The sequence below is a fragment of the Gavialis gangeticus genome, unplaced genomic scaffold (genome assembly GCF_001723915.1).
Source record: "Gavialis gangeticus isolate Ggan-Ray unplaced genomic scaffold, GavGan_comp1, whole genome shotgun sequence".
Lineage (NCBI taxonomy): Eukaryota > Metazoa > Chordata > Crocodylia > Gavialidae > Gavialis > Gavialis gangeticus.
In genome coordinates, this window is record NW_017729004.1 from 6,693,549 (window position 1) to 6,705,466 (window position 11,918).

An 11,918-nucleotide genomic window follows, 5' to 3' on the forward strand; every position below is an offset into this window, starting at 1 on the left:
TTTTTTTTTTTTTTTTTTAAACTGCTGCAAGTTTTAGCACTGGTTCTCCATAAACACACTTTTAAGCAGCACTCCTGTATCAGCTTATACAAACTATGCATGCTATTAGTCCAAAGCCAAAAGACTCATGATATACCATATGGTTCATTGGGCTGGTGACCCCATAGACCAGCCCTGCTCAGTACGTGCATGATCCCCCTGCAGAGAAGCCATGTGCTAAGCTAGCCCCCAGTCATGGCTGGAACTGGGTGTTCTTGTCATGAGTCCTGGGGATCCTCCAAAAATGTATATGTAGATGAAGCGCAGGACAACCTGGTCCGGCTAGACCTCACGGACATCAGGGCCACACTAATCATATGCAACACGCTGGGAGAGGAGGCAACAGGCTGATTCCGAGTGAACTGCTGAGGGCCCTGTTTTGTGATGTGTGCCAGACATTTTAGGCTGGCGAAGAAACAGGAATCACTGGAAACAGAAGAAAGGCACTGCCTGGCTGTGGGAGTGAAGAGGAAGTCAAAATGTGTTCAATGTAGTGGTTCACCATGACTTGAAAAAGAGTCTGAGCACAATGAGTATAACCATATATCTTATTCAGATGGGCTGCACCTACTTGTCTTGAAGGAAATAAATTATCAGCAAAAGATTTTGGTTCATTTTAATCATGGAAAAATGTGGATTTGGGGTTACTTTTTTTAAAACTGAAAGTTAGGGATTTTTTTTTTTTAAATCAGAGAAAACCAGGATCCCTGTTAATGACAGTGACACAAAAAGGGTCAGTGCAGGCTAATTACATTTGCTGATGATGCATATTATCAAGGAGGATCTGGATATCACGCAGGAAAGAATAGGCGCCCTTGAAGACTGGAGTAATAAAAATAAAATTAAACTCAGAGTGCAAAATACAAGGTAGAACACACAGGAGTCAGTAAGAATTTCTGCTACGAGCTCTGAGTTTATTAGCTGAAAAGTGCTGAGGAGGAGGAGGTGGTGGTGGTTCTGGGTGCTGATCATTAGAAGCACTATAAATCAGTAACAGGATTCAGCCATGAAAGAGATAAATGCATTTCAGGCAAGGTATTTCCAGTAGAGATAGGACAAGATGGTGTCATTAAGGTCTAGCAAGGGCACTACCTCAAGGAAGTTTCTAGGAAAGGACTCAAAATATAAGGATAATGAGGAGAACTCCACTATCATGAATGGAAACTAGAGATTTACTTGGTTTGTGTAGCAGCACAAAGGCCTACAGGGGCTACTGCTCTATATACTGCTCAGTGATGCACACAGCAGGGATGAAGAAGAGATACATAAACTGAAGTTCAATACTAGCATTGGAACACTGATTAGCTGGGAACAGATCTGTGCAAGGAATTTGATAGTTAGAAAAAGCTTCTTCCAAGGTGGGGCTGTCCAACTGGGGGCCTGCAGGAAGCAAGAATACATGCAATCTAGCAGGAAATGTGTTTCTTAAAATGACCAGATCCAATCTTGGTAACTCCTACAGAGAATGCAATAAAAGATATCACATTTACCCAAAGAACCTTCTTTGCCTATGTCCTCAGGCAGACACTGCTATAGCCAACACCCCCCGAAATATAAAAGATACCGAATTTTGCCATGTGAAATTGAAACTTCACAACATGAAGAAGAAAGAAGCCTAACTCAACAACAACATATATTTTCTCTTCACTGAGATGCACTTGCATTTTCACAAACCTGTATTTTGCATATTGGCTTCTACTCCCCTCGGGAAAGCGCAAAAAAAACACCAGCAGACTCTCCCTATACCTTTAGAAGGGTGTTTGTTCCCAAAAACTTGCAAAGAACAATTTTTCCAACTATTTATTTGGTCTAATAAAAGGCATCATTTACCCAAACAACCTTGTCAACCCAAGCAGTACTGCTTTTCAAGTACATACAAAGATGAATACGTCAAATCCCACTGATTTCAATTTTAAAGACACTAAAGTCAATTTAAACCTGCATGCTAATTTGCATCCGAACAGTTTGCTCTCAGCTGTCTGCACCTCATTAAGGCTTAGTAACTGTGTTACTTGGAGTTTGCAGTCAATCTGCTTTTAGCTGCTCCCACCTGAATAAAGTCCTTACATTACTGCATTACAACCTTGCCTCTTACACCAGCCTTGAGACTGACAGAACAAAATCAATTTGGGAACTGCTAACAGCACAGCACTCAAAGAAGTTAAAATGGGCTAGAAGGATTTACTGCCTAGGCTACTCATCAGGCAGTCTTCCGATTCCAATGAGCCTACTATCTGCAGGTTAGATTGTATTTAGCCTATATCATTATTAGCAACATGTGTTCTTCAATCTATGTCCAGGAAGGTGATGTCTACACTTTGCAGTAGTGTTCATTTCTGCAGTGCCATTGCAGAGATCTCTCGCCACATCCAAATTCAACTGTAGGGAACTACAGAAGGCTACTCCAGCAGAACCCTTTTTTATTATCCTTCCCTAAAGTGACTGAACACCTTAGTGTTACAGCCATCCCAAACTCTCATCTAGTTCCAACTCCTTCTCTGCTCCCAAACCCTCGCACAATCGTTTTGGTTCCCCTCAAGTTACAAAGACGTCCCGACCCACCAGTAACATGCACACTAATTGAGCACTCTACATGCCCTTGTAACTTTTGAAACCCATAGTCCACAAAGCCAACCTTCTGTTCATCTTATGCTATTTACACTGTTCTTAAGTTTTTGGGGCCTGGACCTGCATTTTTTGGAAATGGAATATTCTGAATGAAGGATATTTTACACACACTACACCTACCAAAGCCAGTATGATACCGCAGTTATCTTAAATAATTGTATCAATTGTTAAGCAACTATAAAGAATTGATAATACAACCTACCTGAGCATAAGCAAAGAAAGTTCTTGCAAGTCTTTGGACATATATCTGAGAAAAGCTGAAACATAATTCGACCAACTGGAAGAGAGAGACAAATAACCTTGTTACAAGGATTTTTCCAGCTGTTAATTTTCTGCAACATTAATAACACAGGAGCATAGTCTGTGGGCATAGTTTCTTGGAAGAAAGGATGTTACCAAGCAGAATGAAACAGAGAACAAATCTTGGGCTTATATATGTATGGAATAAAAATAATTTACCTGAAATGGAAACCAAGTAACTTTACTAAGCTCATGCCAATATTTTAATAAGCATCTTAAGAAGCTATTATGATTTTTAATGAATTAGATATGATAAAGTTACAGTTACAGCAAATGTCTCATCTTGTCTATAATTACTTTTTTGAAATAAAGCAATACAATTTATGCCTTAGATTAACAGCCAGTAACTTTTACAAGCTGCAGGCTGGAGCCGTTCTGCTCCACTCCAATGTGGGCCAGGGAGTTTCAGCAGCATATTGGCAGTGGTGGTGGGCAGGAGCGGGTGTTAGGGGGAGGGGGAGGTAGTGTGTGCCCATGCTGGGGCCAAGCAGCTGGGAACTCCATTAGGGCCTAGCAGCTGGAAGTTGCATTTGTCTTGCTGCCGTTTCTCCTTCCTACTCAGCCCACCCATTCTCCTGGCTGCCATGCTGGTGTAGCTTCCAGTAGCCTGGCCCCAGCATAGCTATCCACTCGCTGGAAGCTCTATCATCGCTGCCACAAGAGAGGAGGAGAGTAAAGGGGGGATCAGGGGAGAAGGGCCTGGTGGCAGGGTGGGCTCAGCTGCCTGATCCTGGTGCAGATCCTCTCCATCCAGATCCAATGCGACCACAAGCACAGATTCAGCCCACGGGCCTTAGGTTGCCGACCCCTGCCTTAGATAAAACATCAGCAAAATCATATGGTCTGTGGGATATTCCCCCTCAGATGTTAGGAGACATGTTTTGTATAGGAACATACCTTTAAGTGATAACTAAATACTAATAAATTATAGGTTTACAGGTATTCAGTAAGTCACGGCCACATTGTGTACCACTGTTACGGGAATCACAATTCCTAGCCCCAAAAGCTAAAAAGCACACCGAGTGGGTGAAACAAGGGGAAAAAGGGAAAGATGGCAACACATCTAATAAATATTTTAGAAATTAGGTATGTGCCCTTTATGTAAGTATAAAACTAACCAGTAACAGGAATCTGAGTGCACTACCTGCTTAGATGGCAAGACAGCTTTTCTCTTCACATAAACTATTTAAGACTCCCAGAAGGAATAGAAGAAAAGGGTGCTCACATAATTTCTCCTTAGACCAAAAAAAAGTGTGTTACGGCGCATTACAACTGACCTTTACTCAGACACACATTAATATTTTTCAAAATATACAGAAAATGGTTTGAAGAAGCTGTTTACAGTTGCTATTTCATATAGTCTCAGCTATCTGAATTATTTAAATCAGAGCTACAAACTTGATGAACAGAATTAAAATACAGATTTAGAAGAAAAACCCTTAATATCCTTATATTTTATGAAATAAGAATTAAAAAAAACCCATCGAAGCCACCTCACAAAGTGGCGTTACACTGAGTTTGGTGAGCATTTATTAAAGAATGCCCTCTAGTGGTATAAGACTGGAAATAGTTCAATGCTGCCAAAAAACTGGATTGCTCAAATTTTAACAACAAATTAAAATCGAGTTATTTTTTATATTCCTGCACTGGAAACATCTCTTGAAACAGAATTACATCCAATACCGTGGCCTCTAATAATTCAGTTTTAATTTTACTGGGGGACAAGAAATAACTAGCTAGAAACCATTTGCAACAATTTTCTGGTTGAGAAAGTCAGGAGACTCTCTACCCTATAGTGAGCACTAAGGGCATTTGTAGATGACACAGAGGGGTTAATTCTCCATAAATTGAAGTGGTGTTTTGTTCAGAAGTACACCCCTGTGTCGTGTACACCCGGTTGTCAGAGTCCAACCCTTACCTGCTTCTCCAGTGGTGGGGAGGAGAGGGGAGCCGCCAGTGGGCAGAGTGGTCCCTGAGCCGGGGGGAGCCCAGTGCTTCCCTCCATGGCCGCAGGGTAGGAAACTAAAACTCCTCAGAGGTGTTTTACTTTGCAGTGCCCCAAAGTCATTAGCTGAGTCCCAGTCATTTAAAGGTGCATTATGCCACCGAATGTGCTACAGCGGCCGGAATTCACACGTAATACGCTGCCAAATGTGCAAACAGCAATGCCATTAAAGCAGTGCAAAAGGTATTTAACCCGCTTTAAACCCGCTAAACTATGTTGTCTACAAACAGCCTAAGTCTCACCAAAGGCAGAGTGATAGGTCTCATCTTCCACCCCTACTCCCTGTCAAGAAAGGACTGGGGCAAAAACAGAAGAGCGCGGCTCCTCTCTTTCAGAAAGTAAAGGGGGGTGGAAAAATCGAAACGTTTGTTAAATCAAGCCTCTCTGAAAGATCAGAATCTGTCCCAGGACCCGTTTAAGGGTCCCATCTTTAATATCAACCTTTGCTGGGATTTAGTTAATTTTCCTGAACATCAGTTAACAGCAAAATACTTTGAGGTAATATATCAATAAGGATGGTTATGTAGTGCAACAGGTTACACCTACAGAGGTTGTGGAAATGCTATTCTTTAAAATTTAAGAGCAGGTTAGATAAACACTTGCCCTGGACAGTTTAGAGGAGTACGATCCTGCCTGGAGCAAGGGGCTGGACTAGAAGGACTTCTGAGACCCCTTCCAGGCCTGTATTTTAGGAACACAGGGATAAGCAGGCTGACCTTACTTAGTTAAAATGTTCCGTAAAGTTCTTACAGTAATGGCTTTCAAAAAAACACTTTCTGGACTAGTGGACTACCACCAACCCACATAATTTCTCACTGACCACCATACATTAACCAAAGGTCCTAACTGCAAAGTGAAGACAATGAACCATACCTGGTTATTTTGTGGGACCACTGGTAGGACAAGATACTGTTGACAAAGTTCTTTAACCATACAACTACTCAACGATGCTCATTTGGGTAGCAGACAAAGGCAACTATACAACTGAAACAGTAAGTCAGTTGCCTACATAATTTTAATGGCACGAAACATGGCAAACCTCGATTTAAGTTAACGAAGTCTCGTTTACATAGATTGATTCATAGATTGTAAGCGGCTGGAAGGGACCTCGCAAGATCATCGGGTCCAGTCCCCCTGTACTAGGTGACTGTCCAGTCTCCTCTTGAAGATACCCAGGGTAGGTGACTGCACCACCTCTGGAGCAAGTTTATTTCAGTCTGGACACCCTAACTGTGAGGAAGGTTTTCCTAGCGTTAAGCCTGAAATGGTCTTCCAGGAGTCTGTGGCCATTACTCCTGGTTTTCTCCAACGGTGCCCTGGTGAACAGTTGTTCGCTGAGCCCTTGATGTATTCCCCTGATGTAGCAGGAAGCTGCTACCAAGTCCCCTTTCAGCCTTCTGTTTTTTACGCTGAAGAAGCCCAGCTCCCTCAGCCTTCCCTTGTATAACTTGCTATATGGCTTACAATCAGAGAAACCTTGCTTCCAACTAGGATCCCTTCAGATCAGTCCATACTGCTTAAATGTGTATATTAAATGCTGTGACACAGTTCAACGTGCATTTATTTGTATGCTTTACTTTTACATTTCATTATGTTAAACAAAATCAGGAATGACCTTTCTAAGTTACTAGGCATTTTTAATATGATTTGTGTTGAGTTGCTTTTGATGGAAACTGGAATTTAAAAAACCCCACAGAAAGTCAACATTTTTAAGACATGCTTATTAGTTAAACTGATTTTATGCATCCAGCACATTTATTTGCTTTTTAGCAAAACAAGTTTTGCATTTAAAACTGATTTATTAAACAAAGAAAGTATTGCCTGTAATTTTTAAATAGAGCTGATGGTTTCTGACTACCATGTCCTTCAAGATTATGATATCGTGTTTGTTCAGTAATCAAGCACATAGTATTCTGTTCACAGATCAGTGGTTTGGGGGGCGGGGAGAGATTCTTGCTTTTCTGGATCCTAATCAATTTCTCAACTTTGAGTGAACTATTTAAACTAAACTAAATTTGTAAGAAGGATTAAGTAGATGTACCTGCTATCAAAACTGTTTTACCGATTCAACCAACTCTGGTTCCAGGTGCTTAGCCAGTGACTTCCTCCAGTTAATTTGATTTCCTTTAAAAAACTTTCAAGCAATGCATATTTGTTCCAGATACATTTTTGTTTAAATTATTTTACTAAATTAGATTACAGTAAGTCCCAACCCTTACTGTAGAGTTTCAGTTTTAAATTAGGTTTAATTTAAAACAAAAAGGAATTTGAATATAAAAAAAAAATTCTTTAATTTTTTAAAAATCTGTTCTGCATGTGCCTGTTACAAGACCAGCCTCCCACCTCAGTGCAAACCAGATCCAAGGAAAATTATAGTAGTCTCTCTAATCACCACAAGCCCTTTGCTGAACGGGTGAAGTGTGGGCCCATGATAGTAAGAGAGTGATATACAACATTCTTCTGCCTGAGATCTGCAATGGCAGCTTGCTACAAGCTTGAAGAGCACATACAAAATATTTAAACTAGTGCTAATGAGGAAAAAAAAAAAAAAAGAGCCATCAATATATTCCTGGAAGTCTGACATTATTGGGGGGAGGGGAGGGAGGAATCAACCAAAGCACAAAGTTAAAATAAAATTAAAAAAAAAGACCAGCTACTTTACTTAATAGAATAACCTAGAAAAAGAAGTCAGCAGTCTCCAGTGCTACCCACAAGTGTGACCATATTCAGTAGTACTTTAAGATGACTAGGGCTATTCTGCAAATGAGTAAGTTACATGAAAATGTAAGAATATACTGCTTGGTCTTCTCCAAGCATCAGCTTCTGTTTAAGTCTCCATTTAATTTGAGTTACTAACCTTAATTTGCTTTATATACTCTTATTTCAAATCTCTACGCGGTTTCACTCAGACTGCCGGTGAGCACAGCTCTCTCCTCTGCAGTCTCAGAAACCTCATCTATTAATTCTCATAGTCATTTGATCTGGCCCCTGAAAGACAAGTGAAGACCCCAGAGTGTAATTCCCTTCCTATTACTTTCCAAATCCACCTGCAATGGTGAACACTTACTTCCACCAAGGCAGCATATCTGACTCTAGCGGCTAAATACTAAAGCATACACACCAGGTGTGGGGTGAAGAATAAGGCTAGAAGAAAGAAAGGGACTGAACGAGAAGTGAAAACTGACTGAATGGGGATGCCCACATGGAAGGATGGATAAATGAGAAGAGAAAAAATGGAAACTGGAAAAAGCGTCAGAATGAACAAGCGAGACTGAGAAAGACAAAAATAAGTTGAATTGAGGGGAAAAAGCAGGAACAGGATGCAGCAAATGAGATGGTTAAATGACGTATGCTTTCCAGAGGACGAAGAGACTGGATAAAGAGACTGTGGCATTAAAACACAACTGACCTCTGGGTTTTTAAATTACAGTATTACATTCAGTCCATGTACACCACTGTTCCAGATTTATCAGGATAAACATGTCCTGTAAATTAGTCCATCTTCATGTTTTGTACAATTTAGTGTTTTTCCTGTTAGATTTACAAAAAAGGTAAAAAGCATACCAAGAATAAATAAGCTGCATTATTTTATATTAGTAGCATAACTAGAAAGTAAAGTACTTGTTCTTGGTATACTTTCAATTTATACTGCAATTGGTTTTGTAACGCACCAAACATGATGATAAAGAAATACAAAACAAATTTCCTGGCAGTAATTAAAATTTCAAGTTGCAGTGACAAACATCGGTTTCCAAAGCTTGCTTTAAAAAAAGAAAAATACAACAGGGCCGTCCAACTTGTAAGCAGCTAGGAGCTGCATGCCACGTGGACTAAACCAGCATGAGGCACAAGCTCCCCAGGTCCCTTATAGCGTGGATGCCTTCTTGCACGTGCCCCCCAGCTGCACCATGCTGAACACATACCTCAGCAACCCCCCCATCTACCTAGACGGAGGCTCCCTTGCTGCACTGCACAGGCATCCTGAGTCCCTGCGCTGTGGGCTGTTGCACCACCCCTGGGGCAGGCACAGGAAGCAGAAGCCAAAGGAGGGAGAAGGAATCTGCAGACCCCAGCTGCAGTCAAAGCAATGAGGGGAACAACAGCTGGATGGGAGCCCAGGGGCCACAAACTAACCCGTCATGGGCCACGTGCGACCCACAGGCAGCCAGCTGGACAGCCCTGGAATACAATCTATAGCACAGTGCAAATACTTGCCTTAAAAAGTTTAATTCAAGAAGCTATCAGTAAAGTAGAAATTATGCTCAGTATTAAATTACCTGAATTAAGCTATAATGGCTAAAAGAGTTGTTGCTGTTATTATTAACAACTCCTGCCACTTGTATTATTTGTACTACAAATGTAAATGTGTGGCAGTGGAGCCCACTCTAATCTGTCTGCCCTTTTACAAGAGACACTATACTGGCTAGCCTGGGAGATGTTCTATTTACTTTAAACACTAAAATCACTTTTACACTGCTCCCATTTGTTGAATTGCTGCAGATACCTGTGGTGGCAATGAATAACTTCTCTGTAAAGCCTGTTAAAGGGAAGGCTGTCTGTTTTGGTAGTTAGGTGGAAGACTTGGATCTTGGAGCTTCCAGCACCACAAAGATATAGCAAACTACACATGTTAAGATCCAGGAGGCAAATGACGTTTTTGATGCGACATCCAGTTCCTCCATTCTCTGGGAAAAAGTCACTTTGCAAATCCATGAGTATACGAGGAGGAAAACTGATGATGTTTGTCTACCCACTATTGCAACTTTGATAACTAAATGCATCAGTGCTTCCTTCCCCAACATCTTCCCTAAACTCAACGATGAAAAAGCACATTATTGTTATATCAATACTAAAAAAAAAACACCAGCATAATCACTAGTTATTTTGACACTTAAGCTGTTCTCAGATTGCTGAACGAGTATCTTACCAACACAGAAAGAATAGTACACATTGTTTATCAGTGTGTGCACACATTGCTGTAGTGCTTATACTTGACTCAGACTTTGCAGGTTATCTTCACAACCAACACGGCTCCAGAGTTAACTTTATTTATTTATTTGGAATGAAAGCTTGGATTCAAAGCACAATTTTATGGCAAACTCAGGAGGATAATTATACACCAAGGGGGAGAACCACATCATTACAAGTCCTGAACTTAATGTTTGCAAGTCAGCATGGTTTTCTCCCCAAAACTGTAAATCATTAATCAGTTTCAATAAATGTATGGCCAGGTTTCAACTTGCTGTGTAGTTGTGGGGTTCATTCAACTTAGAGAAGGAATGAAGTCAGCACTGAACAGGACCAAAGCTCTACCCCTGTTCTATACAGACAAGCTCTGCATTAAGGGGAAAGGCTGGATATAAAAGTATTGCATCTTAGCACCACTAATGAAGTGATCTCAAAAGCTGGCTATGGTTTTGTCCTCTCTTAGAACATTACCAACCGAAGCCAGCCAGGAATGAAAAGCGGCAGCTTGGTACTCTATTTCCTCCTGTGGATGCAAAACAAATGACTGTAACAGAGGGCAGGGAAGGTAGCAAGGGACATAAAAATGGAAGCAGAAATGTGGCTAAAGGAGGAGACACAAAGCAGGAAAAGAACAGAGAAACCAAAATCTAATGTGATCCAATAAATAACTCCAGAATGGGAGAAACAAAAAGAAGAGCAAAGAATGAAGAAGCAAACTTTAGGATGGCAACTGTATCGTTTCTTTTAGTTATAAACCCTCTAGACTAAAAACTGGAGACACACAAGCACCCCCGTACCTCTACTCCCTAAATATGTTATAAACGCTCCCCGTTCAGTTTCAAGAGCAAATTTAAAGTTGCAGAAATAATGAAGTTCTGTTTAATGCACTGTCACCTGTTTTTGGAACAGTACAACAGTAAAGAGAACAGTGCTTTTCTCAGTCAACGGTGCTGACTGTGCTTACTATAACAATCTCCTGCAGATACAGAGATTACTCCAGAAGATTTCAGGAAACACTGGAAGCAACCCACATAGCCTCAATTAGCCCCTGCATATAGAAGTGGGGGGAGGGAGGGGAGGGGAGGAACAGATCCAAGCCATTATCTTGAAGTTAAAAGCTTTCAGGAAATCACAGAAAAGTTAAACTGAAAGCCTAAAGCATTTTTATTTCAGCAGGGGTGTACAGGAAGGCAGTAATAGCAAAGACTTTGTGTTTTTCAATGCCTATAAAAGCTGTTATCATAATGATGATGAAAACCAAGAGCTAGGGATGAAAGAAACCTATTAGACCACCTAGTCCGTCCATGACCGGCATTAAGGAGAGCAGTAAATGCCCTTTAGGAGCTTATAAACTGCACAGCTGTAATTTTCTCCCCAGTTTTCTTCATTTTTTGGCAGTTTGCGGGCTCCGGAATGAGACACAAGCCGAACCACCTTTATGAAGCCATCCAGGACTACTGCTCTTCAAAGCATATTAAATCACAGAATCAGAGAGAAGGGATGGAAGGGACCTCCGGGGACCGCATCTAATCCAACCCCAGGCTGAGGCAGGATTACCCCCCTGCTGCTTCCAAGCCGCCCTGTGCCTACGCAGTACTACCTCTCTGCAAAACCACACGGCCCATGCAGCCCGATCGCAAGGCTGGGTCCCAAAATGAGAGCATTTGCCCCACTCGAAGGGCATCCTCTCTGCCCACAGGCAGGGCAGAGGGGCGGGAGAATGCCCCAGGCTCTTACCTGGCTCCCGGTTGATTTCAATATCGAAAAAGCACTGGGGCCGGTCCTGCACGCCCATGGCAGCCCGCGTCTCCCGGCCTCACGCCCTGGGCACAGGAGAGAGCAGGGGAAGGGTGAGCCAGGTGCCCTCCTCTCAGCCCCTCCTGCTCCGCACACGGCTTACAGCATGGGGTATCTAGCCACACGCGGGTGTACACCCCCCCCTTTCCAAACATACACCCTCCCACTCACACACGCCCCC

General features: G+C 41.8%; 1 protein-coding gene across 1 annotated transcript in view; it reads right to left on the reverse strand.

Annotated features, from left to right (window-relative positions):
* NKTR (natural killer cell triggering receptor) overlaps positions 1 to 11,786 on the reverse strand; it is a 56,740-nt gene extending 44,954 nt beyond the window's left edge. The window contains exons 1-2 of the mRNA XM_019508065.1: positions 11,678 to 11,786; positions 2,870 to 2,944 (exon numbers count right to left, since the gene is read on the reverse strand). Coding sequence (XP_019363610.1) covers positions 2,870 to 2,944; positions 11,678 to 11,735 — 133 coding nt within the window. The 5' untranslated portion in view covers positions 11,736 to 11,786. The remainder of the gene's footprint in view (positions 1 to 2,869; positions 2,945 to 11,677) is intronic.
* Positions 11,787 to 11,918: the final 132 nt, after the last annotated feature.